Below are 27536 nucleotides of genomic sequence, written 5' to 3'. Positions count from 1 at the left end.
TTACAAAACATGATTACTTAAGTTTCTTTTTTACCCACCATTGCACTCTGTTCATCTCTGCCGTAATCCTCGCTACTCACAACGTACATCTTCTCTTTCATCCAAGATTCGGCATCGTTCGAGTCTGAATAATACTGAAATAAATTAAAAAAAAAAAGACAACCGATGTTTAACTCTACTTAGTTGTTCTCATTTCAAATGATTGTTGTAAATGAATAGAAATCACCTATCATTTTTACACTGATGTATTGTTACCGTTCGCAGTGTCCTATCTGCTCATGATTAAGATTTCCATGTTGGTGCCCCTCGGAAGGGCACCAACATGGCATCTCCATACAAAACTCTGTAAATTTGGGTGAACCGCTTCTCTGACTGGCAAGGTTGTTTATATAAAAAAATCATCTATTATATCCCATATTATTGAATGTATTGTTTACGATTTTTTACTTTTGATGGTGTGACAGTTAAAACCAGCCTTACATTATTATGTAAGTAAAAAAAAAAGGAGTATACCAAATTGTACCAAGGGTAATGCTGAGCCACAACAGAGTTATTGAACCTCTTACTATACACCAAGAAATGGTCATCTTAAACAGAATTTCCCTTTCACGCAAAGCACTTTCTTTCGTCTTCTGGTATCACTGCGTCTTCGTTTCCGTATCATGTCTTTTGGAAAATCTGCTCCAACCAGACAAGCAACAACTACGGCCTGTTTGTTTTTATGCTAGCATACCTGTAAGGACTGCGCTGCATCCTTCAACCTCTCAGATCTTGTGATCAGAAGTTCTCTTAGTTTCATCCAGTTATTCTGTAGTTGTTTAATCTTGGCCCTGATCTCCTTGGAAGCATAGTGTCCTCTGTCAATCAGTGACTGTCCCTTGGCACATACTGTCTCACAATGAGCAAACCGGCCACTTAGCTCAGCTTCTAGAGCCTGATGAATGAAAGCGTTTATTATAAACTGCGGTGTTTTACAAGACTTCCAGCCCTGAGAAAAATCGTAATTGAACAAGTGTAAAATTCCGAAAAAATATTTCCTGGTTCAGCCACGCAGGTAGCGAAACATTTCCCTTGCTTGCTGCTACTTTAGCCACCCGAAAACATAACAAGAAACTTTTTTTTTTTGGAACAATGTTTCCTAGTTAGCTACGTCACGGTTTGCGCATCTCGAAAAGTTTGACCTTAATTTTTCTCTATGTCTTCCGGTTTTCAATCCGTGTCAATCTTCTCCATCCTTGACCATCCTTGTTCCTTTATAGTTTATTATTATATCTTTAGAGTTTTTCTATCTTGGTTAACTACTATTTTCAGGTTTCCTTCAATTTATAGGTAATTTTGTACGTGGCTAATATACCATGACTGAGCTCCTTTATCCGTTTTCCTCTGATTTCTGACACACACCACTAACCTTATGTTTTTGTTGCAGTCTTGTCAAGCTTATCAGATCATTTCCGACGTCTTTAGACGACAGAACTTTTTCAGTTTCTTTGACAAACATTTCTTCTTCTTCCATATCACCGAAGAATTTATAAAGTCTGAGGGAATCTTCCAGCCTTGCTCGGCGTTCCTTTCCCAGTTGAACCAACGCCTGTATGGAAAAATACGGTAAGCCACAGGTAAACCAGAGATATTTGTATGGTAACCTGTGGTTCGGCAAGAAAACTGTGTGACCAGTGACAGTTTAGAGATGTTATGTAACGGGCTTGCAAACAGACCCAAGGTGGAGAGTTTTGTTTTACAAACGGACTGACACACACAAAAAAATTGGGCTTTAGCAGAGCGCTCCAGAACCACCAGTGGCTCAAAGTGTGAGTGGTAACTGCTTAGAGTCCAAAAATGTGTTATTTTCAGAGTTGAAATTGTATACTTGATGTTGAGACTCCTAAATGTGACTCGACAATGTAACGCGGTTAATGACACAACCCAAATAAAGTGAAATGAAACTGTCATTTCCACGGTGAAACACTTGACCAAATCCACCTTGTTCTCGTACCCAGACCTCACTCTGTTTGCTGGGCAGTGGAAAATCTGGGTTCGAGAATTAAAGCACCTCTCACAAATGAAAAAAACATCCATAACATCAACAACCTCTAGTCAATAATTTTTTAAGGTTTAATGATCTTGATTGTTACCTCGAATGCTTGCGTATGAAGTGACTGCCTTTCTTTGATGACTTTGCTCTCAGGATGTTTTGCTTTAATGAATTTCTGTGCCACATTGTTGATTTTCTGCACGCGTTCCCCTTGAGACTGAATCTGTGATTCTACTAAACTGTGCTTGTGGAGGAGATTTTCCACATCTAACAGATGCTTGCCGTAATCTTCCGATCTCACAGCAGCCTATAAGCATAATGATCACACTCAAAAGGATAGACATAACTGTCTATAGCTTACAAGTAAGAGAGAAAATAAAGACCTCTTTAATTTCATTTAACAAATCCACCAGATCCAATGATAAACACTATTGTCCATATATGCAGAAACACTGTCATAAAATGTTTAAAACTCTAGTGGAACCATGACCCACAAGCAAGTGGATTCACTGCATGTTTTTTAACATATAACGACGCTATTTGATGTGGTAAATTTGTTTTTAACAATTCATATGACAATTCGAGGAAAATCAGCATTGTAAATTCGGAAGCATGTACATGAATGACAGCTTGTTAGATCACTATTTTCTGCTTGAAGGCGATGCATCTGTCGACATAAATTGTTTGCCCCAGAAGTGTCAACTGACATGTCATAACTTGTCACAACTTGTCACGACAATGTCTCATGAAGTTCCCTGTATACGCGTATGTGCGTATATGCAAACGCGTAAACGCGTTTTCGTCTGACACGAATTACGCGTATATTTTGGTTCGCTGCACTGTAGTTGCCTTAAGTTGCGCTTAAGAGTGCGCCATGTCATATCATTGACCACAACTCTTAACCAATGAATGCTTAGCAATCTTGGGCCCTGTTCACACTGCGCCAGGGAAATCTCAAAACGCAGCTTTATTTCTATGGTTACGCCCACCGTCCACACTGCCTGTGAAAGGGTGAGGAATGCTTTAAAATTTGCAAACGATACCCAGCATATGTATGTACATGACTGTACATGATTTATTTACTAAGTACCTCAATATCCTGCATGTCACCATGTGCACCATCCATCTCTCTGAACAAACCTACAAGATCCCTAAAACCCACAAGCGTTGAACGTCGAGCCTCCAGCATGCCAATCAGTTTATCCCACTTGGTCATGATAACTTCCTCTCTAAAATGGAAGATAAGCTTGGGTCAGACAGATGAATAAACTCTCTCTACTGAGGCCCTGTTAAAAGGAATTACGTCACGGTTTGCGCATCTTAAAGAGTCTAGCCTGAATGTTTCAAGTTCGTCGTTTTTAATCCGTGATAATCTTTTCCATCCTTAACCATCTTTGTTCCTTTATGGTTTATTATCATCTCTTGGTGTTTTTCTATCTTAGTGAAACACTCTTTTCAGGTTTCCTACAATTAAAGGTAATTTTGTGCGTGGCTCAAATAACTTAAAATGCCGTGACTGAAATTCTGACATGCAACTCTGCGTTGAGTCTGTGACATGGAGGTCGAAGAAATCACTATGACATGACATAACTTGTGTTTAGATTCCGACAATGATATGAGGACCTTTCAAAATTTTGACACAAAAAGCTTTCAAATTCAGACAGGTGATATGCATAACACCCCCAACGGCGCCGGTTTTTTTGCGGGAGACACATCAAAATAACAGCCGCATGTACCGTCCAGCCTCTCGCCTAAAACAAAAGCCCTGGGATCATAACAAAGGAAATGATTTTTGTACTGAAAGCATTACCTTGAACTGATAACATCAGCTCTGTGGTAATCTTCATCGATAAGTTCTTGGGCCAAGTCAAAAACCATCTGGAAGCGTTCCTCCTGAAAAAAAAAAAAAAACAAACAAAATATTATTTATTAGTCTGTTAATAAGCAAGTACTGTAGTCTCAACTTCTAAGCATTTTGGTCTGCAATGCATCTAGAAGGCTATAGCGACAAAGACCTCTGCACACACTATGCCCTTTGGGTGCAATGCAGACCTAAATGCTAACGTATATACATTTTTAACACTAACCCTGGCCTTGACATCAGTACTAATTGCTTCATGACGCTTGAAGGCTGCCTCCACAGTAGCAGCATCTTGACCCAGTGCTTCTCCTTCAAGGACATGCATCATATCATCCAGCCAGGACTCACGAAGAGAAGCCTGCAAATTGGAGAACATCGGGATTGAGAGTTTGAAAAGCAGGAGCATTCCTGATAAAAATGGTTGACTTGTGATGTATGGTTGTACCGATGAATGTAGCCTAAGAAGTTTTAAACCTTGCTCTAACTGTGGCAAACTGTTTCAATATCAGCACATGCATATCAGCACATCAGCACAGTAAGTGAGGTCTAGCATTTGGAACTCTCTCCCCACTCTCTCCTCATTTCCACCGTCTCATTACATGAAGGTGACAGGTTTTGACTGGGGATTCATGGCTGGGTTTCAAGAATTTGCTAGCCTTTAGTGAGATCCCAATCTAGGTACTATGTGCCAATAATAGATGCTCCTGAGTGCCAAAGCCCTCCAACCTCCCCCAAATTAGTGAACAATGACACACCACATCAGTATGATATGGAAGTTCTATGGTCATGTGTAACTTAGTATGTTGGACTTGATGTAGACGGTCAATGGTTCAAGCCCTGGGTTCTTCCCTTGAACACCAGAAAATATTTTCATGGAGCAGCAACAAGAGCGGCAAAAACATTCACAGTTTTTTCATACTCTAGTCTACACTGTAGGGTGATTAACATTTGCAGTTTGGAGTAGACAATCATAATAAAATCATCATGACATAATGTGCTAATTAAACATTTTACCTTCCTTTCAAACTTATCAGCCAACTTTTCCAACATCTCTTGTCTGAAAAAAAAGCCCACATAAATCACATATTAAGAAATTGATGCATTTTCTGAACTTACCTACCAACTGGTAATTGCAGCAAGAACCTACTCAAATTTAAAAGGGCAAATCTGCATCCAGGGAGAGCAGCCTTTACTGCTGAAGATTATCTCAGTTTCCATAGCTAGAAGTATTTTGGAGTGTTATTACAGTTGGATGACATGGCAGTCTGTAGTAATGTAAGTTATCTTCCAACATTGTCATAGACGTGTAGCTCCAACAAATGCCAGTATCCTTTAATTCTCCTGACTAGATTGAGAGACACGCGATGTGAGATTGCACCCACAACACAAGGCGGTGATCGGAGACAGTGATACTTTTAGAATCTGAAAAGCTTCATACAACAACAACAACAACAACAACAACTTTATTTGTACTCAGCTAGAAATTAGAAATTAGATGAACAAAAATAAGTTAAAATAAAAAGACTACATGGCTGCCCAAAATAACCTTAATGGGCTAATAAGACCGGGCAGCCTTCACGTCACTGGATCATATACCCTCACACAGGTGTAGCTAACCAAAGGGTAAGCTCCAAATATGTAATCCTAAATTTGTACCAGGAATTTGTATTGAAAGAGAAAAAAAAAAGACAAGACATTTCTGCAGTTACCTAATCAACTCCTGGCGAAGTGCCATTTCCCTATCATGCTCGGCACTCTCCATGACCTGCCACACCTTGTTGATGTCCAGTACCAGTCGCCCCTCAGGTGGAACATAAGGTTGCTGATTGTTACCTTTCCTTTTAGTTTGTAAACTAAAGAGATGAGCCTCAATGTTCACACGTTCTGTGTATCTGGTAAAAGAATTAGAGATACAATATGAAGTAACAGAAAGGCAGATTTGACAAAATTTTGTTGATGATATTGACAGTTTTGATGAAATTTATCAATCTGTGGTAATTTTGTCATTAGTGCGAGAAAATAGAGATGACTTCAACAGAAGGGCCCCCAAAAGTTGACAAATTTGGCAAAAGTGACAAATCTGGCAAAAATGACAAATCTGGCATAAGTGAAAAATGGGACAAGATTTCCCCCAGGTTGTTCACAAAATTATGTGAGTGAATAGAGATGACCTGGCTGGTGAAAAGTCACCAAATCCATCAATTCCACCCAGCTGAATTACATGTAGTAGTTTTGACAAATTTTACTCAGTTTGCAAACATTCACTCAGTTTGCAACATTCACTCAGTTTGCCAAATTTCGTCAAATCTGCCAAATTTGTTACTGCATGCTAAGGGTTCCTACACCACTAATGACAAGTAAAGACCTTTCTTTTCTTTTTTTTTTTTTAAACATTTTAAAAATATAATCAACTTACTTTGGAGGCTTTTCCACAGTTCTGAAATGCTTGAATGTTGCCATCTCTCTCTGAACTGCCATCATAGACTTCTGGAATGGCCGACCAAGTTCGACAATTTTTGAGTTGAGCCAGTTTAACAAATCAGACACCATCTGCTCATAATCTTTTTCCATTTGTTCCACCTCCATCAAGATTCCAAGTATCTATTGAAAACATATAGTTCCAAGACATAAACACCCTCTTGTCTTTATAATTTGTTGACCACTGAATTTTCTTCCACACACCAGTTCAAAAATTATAGAGTTATTTTCAACTTTTTTAGATGAAAGGCATAAAAGCCAAATGTATTTTTTAATTTGAAAAAGATAACAGAAAAATTGCATCTTTCAATTTTTTTCTATAAGCCCGTGGTTGTTTACAGAAAAACAAGAGATTGGGCAAGACACTTCAATCTCAGATAAATAGGTACCAGCGAATTAATTTTGACGCTGGGGGTAACCCTGTGATGGACTAGTATCCCATCCAGGGGGGAGTAGAAATACTCCTAGTCCCTTCATGCTACAGAAACCAGGATAAGCTCTGGCCTGATGGGCCACTTGGCTCGTATGCAGACTTAACCTTACTTTACCTTTTATCTAATACAAGTAAGTAAGTAAATGACTCCCACCTTAGCAATACGCCTTCCTCCAGTTTCTTCACTCTTCATCTTGGCAAAATATTGATAATACATTGACACATAAGTCATAATGGACTTCTCATCAGGCCGTGGACAATCCACATCTGAGTGAAATTGTTAAGGAACAACAGTTGGACATCAGTACAGTCCAGTGCATGTGAAACAATGAACTCAATCAAGCAAAGTCTTATCCAAATCCGTTAAAAATATTAAAATGCGTCTAAAAAGAATTATCATACCCTCTGCATCCAATAGCTTGGCAATACCCAAACTCTCTTCGGCAACATTAAAGGCATTGTTCAGGTTTGCCTCATGTTGGTTGGGGCGCAAGGAGCCATAGTTGATTATGTCAGGTCTGTAAGTGAAGACAGTGAGAAACAGCTTAATGGTTCAAAGCCTTCAGACTATAAACACTTCATATCAATCATTTTCAATTTAACGGATAGGTTTCAGTAGAAACTAGAATGACCTTCTGACTGTAAAATTGAAAATTGGCCATCTATACTTGTATTATCTAAAATTTCTTTTTAACTTTCCTGCTGTGGACAGACCTTTTGAAAAAAAATATTTATAGTCATTCTACGTCACACTTGAACAGTGTCTTGAACATATGATCAAAATCTTCCAATCCATTCACGACTTTCAGTGATGTGATGGAGATCACAAGCGAAAGTCAGAGATGCAATTGAAATTGTCAAAAATTGATGCAGTGTTTTGGAGATCTGTACAATGCCAGCAAACTACAGTAGGTTGATGTCCAACAGGATACATGGGATATGTCAAATGATAGCCTTGAAATAAAAGAATTCATGACAAAAGACAATCTGGAAGTGGCAAAAATCTCAATCTTGCTGATTGTAGTTTTTGGAGCAGGCCAGGTCAAGTGCCACAACAGGAGAGTGCTAAGGGTTATGGCCCTTATTTACAGCCCTGTATACTACTACAAAACTACAGTCAAACCCCTATTAAACGGCCATCCTCGGGGAAATGGACTGTAGCTGCTTAAAAGGGGTTGGCCACTTAATAGAGGTAGAAACAATAGAAAAGCCATCATTGGGACTTCGATTGCTGGCCGCCTAATAGGGGTGGCTGTTTTATAGGTGGCAGCTTAATAGGGGTTCGACTGTAGTTGTATGTTAAAATAGTATTAATTTAGACTTATGCCAAACAAAAACTGACTGTCACATAATGAAAACATTTTACCGTTACCATTTCAGAGTTTACCTGTGCTTATGGATGAGGGCATTGAATGCTAAACCATTCCTCCAACTTGTAGTAAAGTTCTGTACATCAACACCAGGATACCTTCACAATGAGAAAATGCAATAAAAAGGAAAGTTACACATCTACACCTGAATACTATTGTACAATTACTGAACTCAATCGAGCACAATCCAATGGATTGTTTTCATTCAGAATGCATTTTTTATCCAATTGATCAGTTAACTTTATCCATGTATGTCATTTACATTGTGTGGATACTCGAACTGTGAACACAAGTTTCATATTTTTAATACTTTTTTCCAGTGACTATAGAATGAATGCTCTTTGTCTTAACAAGAGTTCTTTAGTATTGTTACACTCCACATCTGAAAAAAACCCTAACCTTGTACTTTATATAAACTGCCTTCATTTTATAATGTAGTTCTAATAACTCCGACAACAGAACAGCTGTAAAGTCAATACTTATACATATTCCTACCCTCTTGTCATTCTTTGGCACCAAAGAAGTAATGCTTCCTTTGCAGACTTTTTCTCCTTGGACATTTCATCCTGAAATAATTACAATACATGTAATTATAAATAGCAAGGAACCAAGCCTGGACAAGGACTGGAAAGAAATCAGTTAACTTTACAAACTACTAAACCACGTTCTCCCAATAGACAACTACTTAAAATTGTGGCATTTCAGGAAATGTCCATACCCACCCAAAGAAAGGTCGCGAGAAATTCACAGGACAGGGCGGGAGGAATGGGGGTTAAAACAAACATTTTTGTTTGTTTGATTTTGTTTTTTTTTCAAAAAATCACTAATGATGAGTGCTTGATTTGGGAGTGGGGAGGGGAGAGGGCTCACACCAAAAACACCCCCTTAGAAAATGTATACCAGATAATTTCCGAGTCACTTCACTTACAATAACAAGAAATTTATTAAAATACATTAATATTTATCATATGAACACTAATGAATATTATTCTCTTCATATAATATCATGTCTCAAAAACGTTTAAGTCATACCTGGTAAGAAATGTCTGCTATTTGGAATCGAAGTATAATCATCCAAATCACTGCCAAAATCAAACGCTCATTGCCATCAACTATGTCTTCTGCTCCAATACTCTCCAACTTCACCTAAAACAAAATTAAATAAGTCAGAATAGTGAACAAGCCACATCCTGTAAACTTGTTTTCAGTTATCTACATGTTGGTCAGTTTCTACTTGAGGCAACAAAGATGAAACTTCCATCAACTTCCTATGCAGATCATCAAATTTGGAAGTTACAGGTTTTATGCAATAATGTTGTCAATTACGAATCTGATTCGTGAATTTATCTTTCTGTACATGTATCTATCATAAACTTACTGAACGCTGTAGAAATTCAAGGGCTTTGTTTACATTTTCAATCTTATGAACCCTGAGTTTTCCACGAGCTGAGGAAAGAGAACACAAAATGTTAACCAAGCACATGAATATGAATCCAAGAAATGTAACAATTTGATTTGAGCAATGTACAAAGTAGGAATTTCAATCTACAGCAGATATCAATAACAATTTAAATGAGATCACTCAGTTATAAAGTAAGACCAAGAACCATGAACACTGGTCATGTTTTTAATTATCATTTTGCTTCCAGTCGAAGGCAAGATAAAAGATTACGATTAGTTTAAAAGGTTGATGCAACCTGTGCACCCATCCCCAGACACTTCCTTATGACATCCTCTCCACAGACAGTCACATGGCTGTTGCAGAAAGGTGCCAAAGTATATTCAGTCAAACCTGGCTGTTGTGGAGAGGTTTGACTGTACTCTACAGTCCAGTTTACTTAGTACTATTAATATCATCGTGTCAACAAACTTAAATCTACAGTGTATTTGCCTAATAAATCCATACCAATTTTTCCCAGCTTTTCACCAGAAATAGTCTCAAGAAGACAAATCAACAATCTACCATCACACAAGTCACTGAATAAGTCATCTACATGGTTGTTATTCTGTAAAAATATAAGCTCAACTTGTAACGAAACATTACTGATCACAATTATTTAATAAGGCAGTGGCCTACTAGTGGGTTTGATCCCTTGCCAGGGGACCAGTTGTGTTTTGGGCTCAGACACAGAAATTGGGTCATGATTGGGTCAAGGGCTTCTGTTGTTAGAATCAAACCCTTGTATGTTGTCTTCATCAGCAGGCTCACCCTGGGAACACTGTTGCAGAGATGATTTACTTACTTTTAGTGCTTACGGCTATTTCCAGGAAGGATGTCCTGGCGTCAGCATGACAATGCTGAGAGGTATTATGGGTAGTGGTCATTCAGCATTGCTTGATCAAAGTCCATGGCATTAAATAATGAAGGAATTGAAGGTGAAACCATAAATACTCATATTCAAGACTTCAGTCAAACAGGGGTAATTGCTAACATTATCCATAATACTTATCAGCACTTTTGCAGGGTTCTCATTAAGGGTAGCAGTGTAACCCGTAACACCTGTTATGGCTGAGTATGATTGATTTTCCCTTGATGCTACAGGTGAAATTGCTTGTTGTTCATAAAATTCATCCACAAAGAAAAAGTTTGCTATGGGTGTGGAGAACGAGGCTACAGGTGACTCTAAACTTAATGACAGCCCTGTTTTGTAGAACAACTTTTCCAAATCAGCTGTACATGAGGTGAAAGATTGCAAGGAAGCATATCGGGAATTTGCAATTTATTTGTAAGAATTTTTCAGATCACATTTTTTAGGGGTTCAAAAGTTTACAGACTCTGCGACCCCTACTACAAAATAGCCAATCAGGTTTGATAAAACAAGTGGCAGGTAGAGCATACATGTATTGTATCTCTGGCAAGATTTAGTGACAAACCTATTCATTGCAGGTTGTCACAAAAATATTCCACTCAACTGAAACCACTTACCTCACTTGAAAGGACTAATGGCCCTGCCTTTGCATAACAAGCATATAGATGTGCATTAATCTGAGTGTATAAAACTTCTTGAATAATATAATTTACTACAAAATAGACACTAAAAAGCTTGCAGAACCTTACTCTATGCAAGTCTGTACTCTAACAAAGTTATGCTTGTAAAATTACTCTTATTTAAGTTAGTTTGTCGTGTTACAAACGCCACCTGACAATTTTTACACTTAAGCTTACCTTATCGAGGAAAGAATTAACCCACTTCGTAAAGGTTTTCTTTTGAGAGTTAATTCGTTCATTTTTCAACGCTCTTATCCTGTCCTTTTCGAACGTCGGTGTTGGTGGAGGTAGATACGCCATAATTTGTGTCCAAGTCGTCGTATTTAAGCTTACTCAGGAAATTCGTATTCGGCACAATCCTTGTTTGTAAAACTCAACATTTGTATTACGCGCCTCGCCTAATTAACTTCCCGAAAACAATTTTGGCTCCTTCATCACCGTCTTCAGCAACAAATAATCCAAATGTTCTTTATCAGGCAATATCCGTAAACATATCTTTTTCTCCGTTGTCTTGATAAACAACCCTTCTCTTCCCGAGGAAGCCAGTAGTCACTGTGTTGACCTCTCGGCGTGCGAATCACGAGCGATGTTTTGAGTGATCTCTCGCCGTGTTAAAACCACTCGAGCAAACCAAACCGTGTCTTCCAATTAAAATGATCTATAGGCAATATCGGTTCATGATGTTGATAAATGACCAAGCTAGAGAGAGCTTCAATATTCAGCTGCTAGGAAACCAGCAACGCTTTCCAGTCCGTGACACGACAGTGTGATGGAATTTCGGGCTTCAGCACCGTTCGAATTTCTAACTTGTCACCTCACGCTTCCTTATATGGAATGATTGACACATCTAAGATCAGATTGGAACCGGCCGAGTTTTGCGTTATATCTTTCAAAAATTTTTATTTATTTATTTTTTCATTCTCGTTCTCAGAGTAGCCATTACCAGCTCTAGCTCATCCCACTTCTAGGAAATTGAACGAGTAGATGGCGTTTGAGTATTGGAGAATCGTTGTTTACAATATTTGCCTCATTAGCATAAGCGATACTGGTTTCTAATCAAGCTACAAAAACATCAGTTCTGAACATAAAAGGTCATAACACGATTAGCCAATTTGAGTCCGGTTTGTTGAATACTTTTTGTTCGACGCGGGTTTAAAAACTAAAACTTTTATTAGGAACGTATGAGCCCATTAGGACTTTTGCCGCCCAGAAATTACAAAGCCAAAAATTACACCCAAAGAGCTAAACATTTAACCATGTACAAAGTTTCATTAGCTCTTATACTGCTTGAAGTCAATACATATCTTACATGTAGAGCAGAGGGATTGGGCGAAAATGTAAACAATGACGTCAGCAAGAAACCCCCCACTTTTTTCCGGGGGGAATCGCCTTTCCTCCCCAGACCTCCTCCAATTGCCGGAAGAAAGAAAAGTAACGACTGTCGAGCAACTCCTCCTATACTCGAAATTTACTGCTCAAAAAAAACACAGCCCGCGAGTTACCCGAGTATGGCTTGGGCAGGAGAAATACAGTATTTGGAAGGTATGGGGGGGGGGGGGGGGAGGCATTGACGGTGAGACAGGCCCAGGAACGAAACAACGCATGACCCGTAGGATGAAAACTTTTTTTCACGTAATTTTGATTTATTTAGCTATGGTTGAGGATTGTTAGGAGTTGGTGAATCCCATCCCTAGTAGAACAAACCGAACTCTTGGAAAAATTCTGAAACGGGTTTAAGACACATGAACATTTATTTCGTATATATAGCTGTTATACTGTTATTTGCACTTAAATAGTCGCTACAAGGCGTTAGAGTGGGGGAACAATGAAAAAGCGACGTTTTTGTTGACCGTCAAAATGCCAAAATCTTATCTTTTCAAAAGGTTTACAAATATGTACGTAAGCAGATTCTATAGAGCGAAATGGAAAACTCAGTCGTATACATCGGTGGTCAATTTAAACTAAAACACCGATGAATATATCCTTTTTACAAAACCGCCGAATCAACTCCTCGTTCATAATTAAAGTGTTTCTGTTTAACTTTTCGCGACAGCAGCTCTAGCTAAGTTCGTGAGTGCTCGCCCACGTTTCTCATTGGTCGATAACAATCGGAAACTTGACGAAGATGAACACGTTACTTCGGTGAGCCACAGGCATCATTTGCTTTCTCCACGCCACTTTCAGCAATGAAGGTTGAAATTATCGCAGCTTTCCTCCCATGTTTAAGCCGCTTTTCCATGCTGTGCCGGCGGTGGTTGCTTTACTTCCTTGACAGCTCCAGGAATATCTTGGTTTATTAGGAACACGAAGCGAAGACCACAAATCTGTTGAAGAAAAGACTGAGTTAATTGAATGGTGAATGAAATAGTTTCAAACTACACTACGCCCAAGAAATTTGAAAACGCAGCTTTGTTTCTATGGTTAGGCCTTACGTCCACACTAATCCGTCACGAAAACGGAGCTTTTCGAAAACGCTCTTCAAACCGAAGGAATTTGAAAACGTCGGCTTTTCGTTTTCGTGTCGACGGAAAACATTTTGAAAACGGAGTTTTTCGAAAACGATGACGTCACGATAATCACGTGATTTCACTGACCGAGTTTTCCTTAATCACAAATTCAAAATGACCACTGATCGTTGCCTTTTCAAATTCTTCCGCGTAGCGTGGATGGCAGACATTTGATGCGATTTAAGAGTGAAATATCCGTTTTCAAATTTCTCCCGCGTAGCGTTAGTTAATCATGATCAATGGGTTATGATATTTCTTCTTTTTTGCACTCGTGACACATCCAAACACGTCTAACCAATTACAGGAAGAGTAAATACCAAAATAAACCAATCATAATCCGGAGTCACACCATGCAGCACGTGCCAAACGCGGGAAAATGTACTAAAATCACGCCACCTTTGGTTTTTCTCTTAAAAGGAAAAGTGTTTTTTTCCCTTTTTTTCGGTCGACAATCAATCGAAATTCACTTAATCTTTAGAAATAAAGTTGCAAACAACCTTACCCAAGTTATTTACAAATATGATTTTTGTATGATGAGAACAGAATATAGAAAGAGCCTAGGAATAGCCATAGATCATATCATCATCAAAATCATAAGCTTTATTTACCCTCGAATTCGGCAAATTACCTCGAAAGTGGAGTTGTGATGGAGCCTCGCTTTGGTTCCTATGACAACAGGCTTGCCGTCTATGTACAGCGGTCTACGGCCCTCGTTAACAACACAGTATTCACCATCGCTACGAAGTTTGATGACTGCCTGTCGTCTGGAGATTTTCCACGCCGGTCCCTCCAAGGACAAGTCAACATCGACATGATTATCTGCCGTTGATCTTCCAACAGTGATCTGGAAAAGTTGAACACCGAACAAAGAAAATCAATGACATAACTGAGTTTGCCGTCAAATAATCTCCAAAATTTCCTTGCTCACTGGCCTTGGGCAAGCTACAGGTATGCAGTTATAATAATAATAATAGTCATAATGATAATGATAATGATAATGATAATGATAATGATAATGATAATGATAAGACTTACCTCTCTGGAGCGCATGAGGTACCTAACTAAACGGCCTCTCAACACAGCAAGTGTGTGTGAATCAAATTCACTAGCTGGGGTGACTGTGGTAGTTCCGGCTGAGAACAAATCAGAGCGCGTCATTACCACCTGATGGAAATTCATTCTAATAACTTAATTACACTCTTGACTTATTAAAGGTGCGAATTGTTGTGATTGTCCAATGTGGCAAATAACTATATGAAATCTTTTTATCATTAGTAAGCACCGACTTATTTTTACGAGCCATTGCATGTCTAAATCACTGATTGACTGACTGACTGATTGATTAATTGATTGATTTATTTACTGATTGAATGACTGACTGACTGACTGATTGTTGATTGATTGATTAATTGAAGCCTACGGATTTCCGCACGACGTTTTGTACCCCATAAGGGATTAATAGAGTCCTAAAGCGTGACGTCACAAAAAAATAAATTTGAGAAACTATGGGATTTGGCACCATTTTCGAATAGAGCATCCTTAAAAATGGGCCTTCGCCAAAAATTACTTGTAATTCGCAGCCGAAATATAAAGGATGAAAATTTGGTACTGCCCCATATAAATCTCTCTCATTTTGAGTCAGTTCTAAACTGAAGGAACTGAAACAAATTTTGAAGGGTTTGTATGGGATGCTATCAAACTTTGATCCCTTATATCTCTATCGGGAATTGGAATTCAGAGCTAATTTTTGGGATGATGGCATCTTTTAGGATTCTCTATAAGAATGTGACATCACATCCCATAATTTCACAAATTTTATTTTTGTGACGTCACCACTTTTGGACTCTATTCTCATCATCTCATCATGTTGAAGTGTTCTTCTTAAGAAAATGACACAAAATCTTACTGGCTGCATTGAGTTTCTCCACGATAACTTGCCAGAGTGGAATCTCTCCTTCTAATAGACGAATTTCTCGCTTGTTGCGTCTATCAGCTAAAGAGAGCTCTTGTTCCAGGTTATCATCTTTGGTTTCTCTAGCAATATCAAAAACATTTTCAACATTTCATTAATACTTTCAACAGAATAACAAGGTGATAAAATGTTAGCTCAAGTAACGAGCATTCACGTCCCCCACCAACCCGACACTGTTGAGTTTTCACTCTTATCCCAATTTTCACGCGACCAGCAAACAAGAAACTCTTCTGTATGGGAGTGCTTGCAACACAGTTTAATAAGACGTTGGTTTTAAGCTCTGAGCTTAAACAAGGTCCTGTGAGAGCATACGTTAGGAGGATGAAGGCTGATTTATATAATGAGAGACAATACTTATAAATCAAATAATTTTTAATTCAGAATAATTGGCAGGCAGATAACCAGGATTTTACATCAAAGAAAGTAAAATAAAAAACCATCCATATTTGAACATAAACAAGATCATTTTTTTCTGTCAAAAGTAATTAAGGGTTAGGTTAGGATTTGGCTTCGTATTTTTTGAGTTCAGAATCTTTGTGAACATGTGCTATCTCACTATTTAAGACCCTCATGAGCATGAATATCAGTATGAGAATGATGAGCTTTTGCTTAAACCAAAATTTCTTATTCTTAGGGCCCAGGCTCCCTCCTGTCTCTGAGCAGTAGAAGCATGCTGTCATCTCTATTATCAAAACCAACATACCTGAAAATGTTAGACGTGTGTTCACGGTTTTTTGCTCTTTGCATTTACTGACCGACCTCTGTTATAATATTGGTGAAAGAAAATTATTATTTTCCCAGTAGTACAGTCAAACCCCTATTAAATGGCCACCCTCAGGGAAATGGACTGTGGCTGCTTAAAAGGGGTTGGCAACTTAATAGACGTACAAACAATAGAAAAACCGTCATTGGGACTTTGATTGCTGGCTGCCTAATAGGGGTGGCCATTTAATAGGTGACTGCTTAATAGGGGTTCGACTGTATTAAATTAATACTTACAAAAGCTCAGCATCATTAATTTGTTCCTCAGCATCAGAAAAACTCATTGCATGTTCTGCTGTGGAAACTACAAAAAGAGTTTAAGAGCTGTTGTGCTTATATGATAAACTGACTCTGACTGACAGACAGATAGACAGACAAACTGACAGACTGAATGAATATTTCAAAAAAGAACAAACACACTGTAAATGAACAAACAAGTTTAACAATGAATACATAACTCACTGTTTGATTGATGTTATTACCTGCCTGATCAGAGAGAAGCTGGTATTGTCGCATGAGGAGCCAGTGATTCCTTAAGGCCTTAGGTGATCGACACTGGTGAAAAACTGACGGGTTTTTATCCAACAAATCTTGGAATAATTCCAAAGAAGCTGGGCTATTCTAAAATACAATAATAAATAAACAAGTAAATACACATTATAGTGTACTTCGCAACTTTCACACAGAAGAACAAGAAGATTTAATCACTGCAGTTAATGTTATTGAAGAAGACAATGTGCAGTTACAAAAAACATTTAGAGTTACTGGGTTCCTTCAATCTCCAATGTAACTACTGCAGAGAAAAAACCATGGCTTTTGCAAACAATAAACAACTCTTTCTCCTTCATCTCCTTGTCAAAATTTTGCTGTGCATCGCTAACATACCGCAGGAACATTTGCTAAAATGTGCTCCTCGTCTTTACTCCAGAGTGCATTGTTTTGTGCGGCAGCTATAACATCTGGAGGCAGCTGTTTGACAGCAGTGGTGGCCAGCCTTGAATTGAAACATCAAGAAAAACTATTATTATTAAACTAAAATCTAAATAGAAATGATAGTTTGACGTTTTGATTTTAAAAGTCTTCAAATGGAAAATGGTGCCAAAAGGACTTACAATAGTTTCTCAGATGGTCAATTTATGAGGATACTTGAAAGACCCCTCAAAGTTTGAAGCTGAGGGGTCCAAGATGCTAAGTTTGGAAAGCCTAGTGCAAAAACTGATTGAACTCTAAGTAGAATCACTTTTAAAGAATAAAGCAAAACAAAGTTAAAACACCTGGACACCACAGGGTCATAGAGAAGTTGGTACCATCGCTCTTGAATTTCCTTCTGTGTGAATCGACAAGAAAACTTTATTCCAAGGTAAACAGCAGTCAGATCATTTGTCTACAAGAAAGAAAACATCACCGCAGTTATAAGTAGTTTCCAATTTTAGTAAATTGATTACTAAGGATACCATACACCCTTAGAGGTGTCTTGCATCCAATATTTTTTTAAATCCTATTTTGAAAATGTTCTGTTAATTTTTACTGCCACTGAATAGGGCAAAATGAGACACTTTTTTAGTGCTTTGGATCTGGAAACTGAGAAACAAATTACATTAACAAAAATACAAAATTCAGTTTGACTTGTAGCTTTCAAAAGGTGATTCGAACACTCTCATGTAGAGGTTATGAAAAATTTGACAGTTCATTTTATTTCAAAATTCTTGGTATAGTTCTAAAATTCTTGGCTAGCTCTAAAATCTTTAATATGATATAGGGGTTTAGCTATGTACAGTTTAAACTGAACACGCAACATTGCTTGGGTGTGAGACACCTCTACAGGTATACGGTAACCTTTACACAATGACAAAATTGTTAATATGGCTCAATGTAATTTAGGCTAATTTCAACTCAAGACAACTGCAGGCCAGCAGTGTCCCTCCCAGATGTGAAGCACTCCATGGATTCTGCAAGGGGGGGGGCACGGGAATTTACAGCTCTGCTGACGAGGTCAGGCCATTTCACTCAAATTGCTGAATGTTTACAGAATGCTATGAGTTTTACCTGCTGAACTGCTGTAATAAGAGCTAAATCATCTGACGGTCTCCATCGTCCAAAGTCTTTATTCACTTGAGGATTCTGCGATAAGATAAATTTCATTGTCATCATGTCTTGTGGTCAAGGAAAAAAACAAGGCAGTGATAAACAGAAAGGTGAAATATTGGTAAAAAATTGATAAAAGAGAGGAGACTTTATCCATACTCAAATGATGCTGACCTTGCTTTTACGCTGTTTTCTTGAAGAACCTTTACCTGTCGGCTACCGAATTTACAAGGAGACAAAAATTTGAAAATATAAATGAACAAACGTTATCGACAGTGGTAGAGCCATATGTTCTATAACTATGATATTACTTTCACTAGGGTTGCATTAGAATCAAACATGAAAGCTGCAAATGTAAATTTCGTTTAAATTAAAACTGGTTTACAATGGCTAACAATCATAATAAGACAAAGTAAAGTAAAAGTCAAACAGGTTTGTAAAATTGTATTTGAAGAAATTTTTTTTTTCTCAAAACTAAAAAACCAAAGTACCAAAATTGCCACTTTCTCAACAACATTGACCAAAAAAATTTCACACCTCCTTATCATTTCTGTTATGTAGTGTAAAGCAACTTATTCTCACATTAGCTTGAAACCAAGCACTTTATAGCATAGCATGTGAGAATGAAGAATGTGCCTTATAGTTTACATTTACCAATACATGGGGAGGCATGGTGGCCTCATAGTTGATGCACTGTGTTCCTGGAGAAGACACTCTCTCACAGTGCCTCTCTCCACCTAGGCGTACAAATGACAACCGGCAAATTGAGTGCTGGGAGAATCCTAATTGAGTGCTGGGGGTAACCCTATGGTGGCCTAGCATCCCATCCACTTAACTCTCACAGTGCCTCTCTCCACCTAGGTGTACAAATGGCAACCTGCAAGTTGAGTGCTGGGATAATCCTTATTGAGTGCTAGGGGCAATCCTGCAATGGACTAGCATCCCATCCCAGGGGAAGAAGAAATACTCACTGTCACTCCTTGCTACAGAAACTGGTGATAACTGCCACTACCACTGAGCTTAGACAGAGACCTTTTACCTACATCATCAGCTTACCAAAGTTCTTTTTATATCTTTTTCCAATCCAGGGACATCACCTCTCTGTTTTGATGCTTTTTTAAGACTGCTCTCAACAAGTTCATCGTCAAACTTCTTTCTCTTGATGGAACGTGAAGAACTACGCCGTGGAGTGCTGCGCCCTGCTCGTCCTGCTGGCCGGGAGATGGGTACCGGGGGTGTTGGTAAAGCATTGGGTGGTAAAGATGACATCGTTCTTGAGCTAAAAGGAATTCAACATTGACTGTTTATGAGGCTCGTAGTAAACAAATATTTTGAACGTCAGCAACATGTACACCTCTATCCACTTGATCAAGATTCAAAATAAATAAATGACTTGAAAATGAATATGACGACCCAGAGAAATGGTAAAGGAAAGCATGCACACTAACTGTCGCGTTCAACACGTTGACGCTTCTCGATCTGTCAGAAGATCGAATTGAATTGTTCGATCTAATATCGATATTTGGTATATGTTTGTCTCTGAATCCCTGAATAAAACTAATATACGCGATGACGTATTATTAACGATGCATTTTACCTGTGTTGTCGTCCTGATCACCACGAGATGACTAAGTAAAGGATACAAACAGCTCTCGACGATTCATTCAACAGGAGACGCCATATTGAAGTTAAGCCCGCATAGATTCATGGGTCGCAGTCCTTCATTAGTTCCCAGTGCGTTGCTGGTCCTAATGGCGCGGGAAAAAATCGGCAAAAAAAACTTTTAAAAAATGTTTTTCGATTTTTCCTCAAGCAAAAAACACTGAAAGAACCGTAAGCTTGAGGAAACGTGAACAAAAAGAAAAGTTACTGCCCAAGGTAAAGGTGAAAAAGTATTAATCAGGACATTTTAATGTGTTCCAACAAAGGCACAGGTTTTTGAAGCACCTTAAGTGCTTAATTAACCTAATCCACATCTTATCCAGATAAATTGTTTACACTGATGAACTTACAGTCCATGTAATGAAAGAAAGCTCATCATAATTTTCTTTGAGTTATTACAGAAGGCCTTTAAGAACTCGGGGGGGGGGTACTCTCTTATATGGGTTATATAGGCATGTGTGGCCCTAAACAGTAGGGTTTTTCAGCCATTTTGGTCATAAATAGGGTATTGATTTTGGCCATTTTGGTTATAAATAGGGTATGGGTTTAACACTCTAGTCTTGAATTGGGTATGTTTCTTAGAAGAAGCTACTTCTTCATCATTATCAATAAGACCATCAACAAAAGCCCTTCATAACTTATGTTTGGAGCAACTGTGTCAGCGACAATGGTCGTAAATAGACTATTGAATTTTTGGTTAGGTCATAAATAGGGTAGCAAAAAATGCAGATTTTGGTCATAAATAGGGTAAGGGTTTGGGGAAGTGGGCCGCACACCCCCAACCAACTTTTCTGGAAGTAACCCCGCCCACCCGCGGTTAAGAAATACCACTTTTATACATTAGATTCCAGTCTCTATCGAGTTCACATTTCTCCTAGATCTTTTATTTCTGAAATGATACAAAATTATATATTAAATTATTTCTAAAAATATGATACAGCAAAGTCTATTTGTTCTTTAACTTAATGTTAAGTTACAAATTATTAGTACATTGTTTAAACTTAAAAGATATTTGTTAGATTAAACACTGTTTGGGCAAAGGTTTTCATTTGATGGGTGCCAACCAAGATCGCATCTATACCAACTCTTCTGGAAGTCTCCCTGATACAGGCTAGCTCTCACAGTCCACTGCACTGGTCACTACAGCTCCTAGATACAATGGAAAGTGCTCAAAAGACATTTTTTAATTTTTTGCACATATTTTAACCAAGTTTTGGCATTTTCAGGGGATATTTTTCAGGGGATATTTGATGTGATTTTGTGCCTGAATCAGATTAGATGCACTTTTAAGTTGACCCACACCCCCATCCCCATCAAAAAAAACAAAACAAAACAAAACAAAACAAAAAGCAGATAGTCAAAAGGTCTCTCTGATAATTTTACTAGAAATGTTGCTCACTCTCATCTACCAAAAAGACCAAAAAAGGGTAACTAAATCATGCATGTAGGTATAAAACCACATACTATGTATGGAAGAACTGAGTATTGGTTTAGGAGAATGAGTTCTGAGTTTCTATTTCATGAATTAGTTGACTTTTGTCCCTTTTAATGCTTGTTCTTCAATCAATCAATCAATCAATCAATCAATCAATCAATCTTTATTTATAGATGGTAAAACACCTAATAGTTATACAGCTAATAAACATGTGGCCCTCTAAAATATACAATAATTAAAAATCTATTAAAAACCTATGTTCTTACATTTGATGGAGCAATAGAATCATCCATGCCTGTGACAATTTTTTGGCAAATTCAATAATAATTAATTGATCTCTCCCAGACATTTTAGGGTAGGAAAGGGGGGTTGTGATTCCATTTCATGCATACATTTTAACAAAATTCATGCCTCAGATATACTCTTAGCTACTTTTGAAAGATTAACCTTTTTACATTGTCCTCACTCTTAAAGTGTTTGCTCTTTCTGATCTGGCTGTTTTTACACTGTAGAGATCATTTCATGTTTCAACTCCAACCACCATTTATGCTGTGTCTGTCATATGTTCACTACGTAATTAACAATTAAATCACAAAGGAAAACAGAAGATCAAGGCTCCCAAGAGGAACCAATTTCCTGTTGAAAGTGCAAGGACCCATGCCCAAGAGGATTCCATTTGTTCTTGATTTCACAAAGGCGTGGGTAATTTATACCATAGAAATTCTCACCCCAGTTCTTTAGATCTCGGTCCATATAGTTCACATAACTACCAAGAGAGCATCCAGATTCTCTCACGGCATTATATGTTGATGTAGCAAACTTTGTTACCTCTTCTCTCTGAACAGGGTCATGAAACCTACCATACATATAGAAGCTGTACTGTGCAGAGCGGAATGGAAAAGCAGTGGACGTTGAAGAATGCTGTGCAATATCGCCACCCATGTGAACAAACTCAAGAAGACATTCTGAAGGAATATCGATATGGGTAAAATATTTTGCTAGAGGTGGAGGCAATGATTCAATCATTACACCCTTGACGTAAATGGGTTCTACTTCTTGATGAACAAAGCCATGGCGTCGGCTGTATTCAGTTGAAAACTGCAGATACGAGGTAAACACCTGAGGTTGTGTTTCTGTTGTTGGGTGGAGATTTTTGAGGCTTGCTTGTACTTTGTCTTCATGGATATCAGAGTACACAGCATCCAGGGTCAGGGTCTTCTTGCCAAAATAACCATGAAGGGCGAAGTCAAGATTGAGCTCTTTAGGAAACTTGCTTAGATTCTCGCCGACTGCATTAAGCCCTCGCTCACTTTCATCAGTGGTGCTATAAATGAGATGATTCCAGATGAATTGATTTGGTCGCGGACACACTTCTAGAGTGACATCAACTAAGATTCCAAAATTGCCACCTCCCCCTCCTTTTAAGGCCCAAAAGAGGTCCTGATTTTCCTCAGCTGATGCTTTCACAAGGTTACTTCCATCAACTGTAACCATGGTAAAAGACATGGCCTTGTCACATGCCAGGCCACCATGCCCACGTGACAACATACTGTAGCCACCCCCAAGAATGTACCCCCCAATCCCCACAGCAGGAACGCACCCTCCCACTGCGACATAGCCGGTATCATCTAGCGCTGAATACACGTCTCCCCAACATGCTCCAGCTTGTACAGTTGTCATGTCTCCCTTAACTTGAACATGATTCATATTCTTAAGAGAGATGACAAATCCGTTACTGTCAGTGGTGGAATATCCAGCGAAACAGTGTCCCCCGGATTTGACAGCCACTGGGGTCCCAGTCTTGTTGGCGATTTGCAGACAACGCTTAATGTCATCAGCATTATTAGGTAAGGCTACAAAGGCGGGGTGTTCGTAACTGTAAGCAGGGTTGTATATCTTTATCGCTTCTTTGTAAAGGTCTGTTTGCTCTGGAGTTACTGCAATATCTCTCAGTTGTTCAAGAGCTTCGCGTACCGAGCCGCCTCCATGAAGCATTCTGATCGTCGCGTTCTTGAGAAACCTGTTCTGATGTAATCCATGGCGTAAAAGACGGTAACCTCTTGAAAAATACATGCCCTTAAACATTTTAACTCCCCTAGTGTTCCTTACGTACTCTTCTCTACGCGCAAAAACATAAAGCGAAGAAACACGCAAGGTACTTTCACTTCCGCGAAAAAACAACCCACTGGATTCTTCTTGTATGATCACTGAATTGTATCTTTAGTACCCAGTCTCTTTCACACAGCGCGGTCAAAGCCTTCGACTTCATGCAGACACACCGTGTGTTCATGTAAATGTGGCGGTTCTTTTTTAGTTTTATAATATCTTGAAAAAACAAAAACCACAAAAACCCTCCAGAAAGTCTAATAATTGTAACTTTTCAAAGATAACACCCTAGTACACTAGTACCCTGATACCCTACTACCCTAACATCCTAATACCCTAATACCCTACTACCCTAATACCCTCATACCCTAACACCCTAGTACCCTAATACCCTAATACCCTAATACCCTAACACCCTAATACCACAGTACCCTAAAATCCTAGTACCCTACCCTAAAACCTTCATACCTAAACACCGTAATACCCTAGTACCTTTATACCCTAATACCCTAACAGCCTAGTACCCTAATACTGTAACACACTAGTACCCTGAGACTACGAGTAGTCCCTCTTTCGCTTAGTCCGTCGTGCGTGACGCGAAAGAAAACCGCGAGAAAAAATGGCCGCGCGAAATCCTGGGGGCGAGGAGCGCGCGAAAGGAGGGACTACCGCCTAAGCCCAAGAGTTTGCCCTTTCACGATTTTTCGGTTTAGGATTTCTCATCTTGACGTCCTCTTATTATCCCCTGTTGTCAATAACCCTGGGAGATATCCTGAGTAAAATTGGTCTACTCTACTCTTCAAGTAGCCAGGCAAAAACATATGCCGTGAGAAGTATATTTTCGTTCAGTGTTCGTTCTGCAAAGGTGCCAAAGAAGTTTTAAAAATAAGACGGCGAATGAGGCATCTAGTAACGATTTTCGCTGCGTCTGTAGGTGTAAATCTAAAAGTTATTGCGAAAAGTTCAAATGCAGAGTTTCAACCGAGAATTTACATTATGTATTTGACATAGGAGATCATCCAACTGCGGTGAAATGTTTGCCAATAACAGCGGAAACTTTAAGGTGAATGTCTGGTTTCAAGTAAAGTCCGGTTCAATCTTTCAAATGGACGCGGGCAGAAAGGCCAAGCTCAGTGAATTTACATTCGCTTACTTGGACGATGCTGTTGAGCGGCGAAATCACTAACACGCTCGCAGTCGGGTTGGAGGCGGAAAGCTTTGCCAAACAAAAGACTGGATAGATTTACAAAGCTTGTTGGCACATTCGCAAGAACATCACAGCTTACGAAGCGCGATTCCAACGCTTCGAATTGCTGTGGTACCGCTTCGATTTGCTCCGGTTCCAAAACATTCCTGCAAGACGTCACACGTATCTCGAAAGTTGACAACACGTTGTCAACGCTCCTAACATGAGCCAATCATATTTCTGCGTTGTGAGAGCAACGCGTAATTCAAACTCTTGGGCTTAGGCGGTAGTCCCTCCTTTCGCGCGCTCCTCGCCTCCAGGATTTCGCGCGGCCATTTTTTTTCGCGGTTTTCTTTCGCGTCACGCACGACTGACTAAGCGAAAGAGGGACTACTCGTAGTCTATAGTACCCTAGTACCCTAGTACCCTAGTATCGTCCTACCTACTACCCTAACACCCTACTACCCTAATACCCTTGTACCCTAATACCCTAATACCTCAACCTAAAACCCTAACACCCTAGCTAACTCCCTCGTACCCTAGTACCTGAGCGCCCTAATATTCTAGCACCCTAATACTCTTACACCCTAGTACCCTAACACCCTTGTACCCTAATACCCTTGTACCCTAATACCCTAATACACCAATGCCCTAACACCCTGATTCCCTTACAATTTTGTACCCTAGTACCCTAATACCCAATACCCTAATACTGAACAACCTAACAACTTAATACCCTAATACCCTAGTAGCCTAATACCCTAATACCCTGATACCCCAATACGCTAATAGCCAAACAGCCTAATGCCCTAACACCCTAGTATTCTAACACCCTAGTACCCCAATACCTTAAAACTCTAATACCCTAATACCCTAATACCCTAATAGCCTAATAGCCTAATACCCTAATACCCTAATACCCTAATAGCCTAGCACTCTAGTATCTAGTACCCTAACACCCTAATACCGTAATACCTTAGTGCTCTAATCCCCTAATACCCTAATACCTAATACTCTAATACTCCGTTACCGTAATACCCTAACACTCTAATACCCCAACACCCTAGTACCGTAATAACCTAATACACTAACACCCTAGTGCCCTGGTACCCTAATACCCTAACACCCTAATATTCCAATACCCTAACACCGTAGTATTTTAATACCCTAGTACCCTAGTACCCAGTATTCTAATGCTGTTTTATCGTTATACCTTAATACTCTAATACCCTAGTACCCTAATACCCTGACACCCCAATACTTTAACACCGTAGTATTTTAATACCCTAATACCCTAGCATCCTAACACCCAAATACCCTAACACCCTAGTGCCATAACACCCTAATATCCAGTATTCTAACGTTCTAATACCGTAATACCTTAATGCTCTAATACCCTGGTATCCTAATACCCTAGTACCCTAATACCCTAACACCCTAATACCCTAATACTTCAATACTCTAGTAGCCTAACACCCTAATACCCCAATACCATAATACTCTAATACCCCAATGCCGTAACATTGTTACACCCTAATACCCTAACAAACTGGTACTCTAATGCCCTAATACCCTAATACTCTAATACCCTAATACCCTTTTACCCTAATTTCCTAACAACCTATAACATGAATACCCTAATATCTTGATAGCCTAATACCCTAATAGCCTTCTACCCTAATACCCTAATACCTTAATACCCTAATACCCTAACACCCGAATACCGTAATACCCTAAAACGTTAACACCCTAGTACCCTAGCAACCAAATATCCCAACACCCTGACACCCTAAAACCCTAATACGCTAAAACCTAAGCTGTACCTATGATAATAACTAGAATGTTACTTGAAAATATTGAACGGCCCCAGCCAGGATGAAACATGTTATAAGATACACTATTCTTTTTAACAAATATCAATAATTATTCGCGCTTTTATTATTTCGCAATTTCACGTATTTTTATTCAATTTTGTTCTTTTTCGTGGCTTCTTGTCATTCACAATTTACCCGTCAAAGACTGCAGTTCAGGGAGTGGAAAGCTTGCAGTTTTTTTTAATCGTTTAAGCCAGAGATCGTTTTCAAATCTCAGTTTTAGTTTTACGTTTTATTCATTTATTACTTCTGTATTTTAGACATCTCATGTACATTTTAGACTTTTAATTTTTGGAGGACCCTCCTGAAAACCAACTCTATTTGACTGGAGACTAACTTATTATTACTATTTAAGAGATAGAAAGCATGTACTGTGTTTCTATCGAGTGTTAGAAACACCAGAGGAAGTTTAGGAGCTTCAGAAATGCTGTGGGAACACGAGCCGCTGTTTCGACAGCTTTTTCGTGTTCTACCAAACTTTCTCGAGTGTTTTTATAACTCGATAGAAACACGGAGAACATGTTTTCTATTTCTTTTAGAAAACACCGCCGAAAACAAAAGGAAAAACAACTTGTTAACTTTGATTATAAAAATGTAAATTCTCTTTGTTCGCACCATCATTACGTCAACAGCTTGTGCTAGTTCTGTGTTTCTATCGAGGTTTAGTATAAATCTACTAGCGTTCTATCACGAATGCCGTTCTCTGATTGGCTACGCTACTCACTATCTATTCTGTGATAGATAGTGAGCAGCGTAGCAGTGTGCCCTTGTTAACAAAATAACG

At 38.8% G+C, this 27536-nt stretch overlaps 3 protein-coding genes across 5 annotated transcripts in view; all 3 read right to left on the bottom strand.

Annotated features, from left to right (window-relative positions):
• The window catches only part of LOC145470271 (spectrin beta chain, non-erythrocytic 5-like), a 49121-nt gene extending 37185 nt beyond the window's left edge, over positions 1 to 11936 (bottom strand). Inside the window, exons 1-18 of one of the 2 annotated variants that reach the window (XM_081454101.1) lie at positions 11341 to 11936; positions 10081 to 10180; positions 9553 to 9620; positions 9207 to 9320; positions 8670 to 8740; positions 8192 to 8272; positions 7207 to 7322; positions 6959 to 7071; positions 6310 to 6494; positions 5603 to 5785; positions 4908 to 4950; positions 4120 to 4251; positions 3843 to 3925; positions 3123 to 3261; positions 2133 to 2339; positions 1409 to 1588; positions 734 to 934; positions 39 to 134 (exon numbers count right to left, since the gene is read on the bottom strand). In XM_081454101.1, coding sequence (XP_081310227.1) covers positions 39 to 134; positions 734 to 934; positions 1409 to 1588; positions 2133 to 2339; positions 3123 to 3261; positions 3843 to 3925; positions 4120 to 4251; positions 4908 to 4950; positions 5603 to 5785; positions 6310 to 6494; positions 6959 to 7071; positions 7207 to 7322; positions 8192 to 8272; positions 8670 to 8740; positions 9207 to 9320; positions 9553 to 9620; positions 10081 to 10180; positions 11341 to 11463 — 2235 coding nt within the window. In that variant the 5' untranslated portion in view covers positions 11464 to 11936. The remainder of the gene's footprint in view (positions 1 to 38; positions 135 to 733; positions 935 to 1408; positions 1589 to 2132; positions 2340 to 3122; positions 3262 to 3842; positions 3926 to 4119; positions 4252 to 4907; positions 4951 to 5602; positions 5786 to 6309; positions 6495 to 6958; positions 7072 to 7206; positions 7323 to 8191; positions 8273 to 8669; positions 8741 to 9206; positions 9321 to 9552; positions 9621 to 10080; positions 10181 to 11340) is intronic. The other variant, XM_081454102.1, reaches the window with a different exon arrangement.
• A 478-nt stretch (positions 11937 to 12414) lies between these two features.
• LOC145469672 (microspherule protein 1-like) lies at positions 12415 to 20177 on the bottom strand. The gene is made up of 12 exons (XM_081453426.1): positions 20087 to 20177; positions 19546 to 19768; positions 18664 to 18705; positions 18451 to 18525; positions 17679 to 17788; positions 17290 to 17398; positions 16887 to 17025; positions 16642 to 16708; positions 15577 to 15704; positions 14706 to 14803; positions 14299 to 14514; positions 12415 to 13487 (listed from the first exon to the last, which is right to left on the bottom strand). The coding sequence occupies exons 2-12, from the start codon at positions 19756 to 19758 to the stop codon at positions 13386 to 13388; spliced, it is 1299 nt and encodes a 432-aa protein (XP_081309552.1). The 5' UTR covers positions 19759 to 19768; positions 20087 to 20177; the 3' UTR covers positions 12415 to 13385.
• A 1551-nt stretch (positions 20178 to 21728) lies between these two features.
• Positions 21729 to 26813, bottom strand: LOC145470130 (putative FAD-linked oxidoreductase YgaK). 2 transcript variants are annotated; one of them, XM_081453960.1, is made up of 2 exons: positions 25846 to 26813; positions 21729 to 25375 (listed from the first exon to the last, which is right to left on the bottom strand). In XM_081453960.1, exon 2 carries the CDS (start codon positions 23669 to 23671, stop codon positions 22196 to 22198), a length of 1476 nt encoding a protein of 491 aa, XP_081310086.1. In that variant the 5' UTR covers positions 23672 to 25375; positions 25846 to 26813; the 3' UTR covers positions 21729 to 22195. The 2 variants fall into 2 exon arrangements, with proteins under 2 accessions (XP_081310086.1, XP_081310087.1); XM_081453961.1 differs by having other exon boundaries at positions 26005 to 26813.
• Positions 26814 to 27536: the final 723 nt, after the last annotated feature.

This window comes from Orbicella franksi, chromosome 15, assembly GCF_964199315.1.
Source record: "Orbicella franksi chromosome 15, jaOrbFran1.1, whole genome shotgun sequence".
NCBI classification, from domain to species: domain Eukaryota; kingdom Metazoa; phylum Cnidaria; class Anthozoa; order Scleractinia; family Merulinidae; genus Orbicella; species Orbicella franksi.
The sequence above is the reverse complement of the archived record's forward strand: the minus strand, read 5'-3'. Positions and strand labels throughout refer to the sequence as shown.

What these genes read in the sequence shown, in the direction of transcription:
- LOC145469672 (XM_081453426.1), bottom strand. Translation starts at nt 19,758, where the DNA reads ATGTCATCTTTACCACCCAATGCTTTACCAACACCCCCGGTACCCATC. An exon ending in GAAAACAGCGTAAAAGCAAG is followed by an intron (nt 18,526 to 18,663) that starts GTCAGCATCATT and finishes ATCTTATCGCAG; the next exon opens with AATCCTCAAGTGAATAAAGA. An exon ending in ATCACAACTCCACTTTCGAG is followed by an intron (nt 13,488 to 14,298) that starts GTAATTTGCCGA and finishes TTTCTTCAACAG; the next exon opens with ATTTGTGGTCTTCGCTTCGT.
- LOC145470130 (XM_081453960.1), bottom strand. Translation starts at nt 23,671, where the DNA reads ATGTTTAAGGGCATGTATTTTTCAAGAGGTTACCGTCTTTTACGCCAT.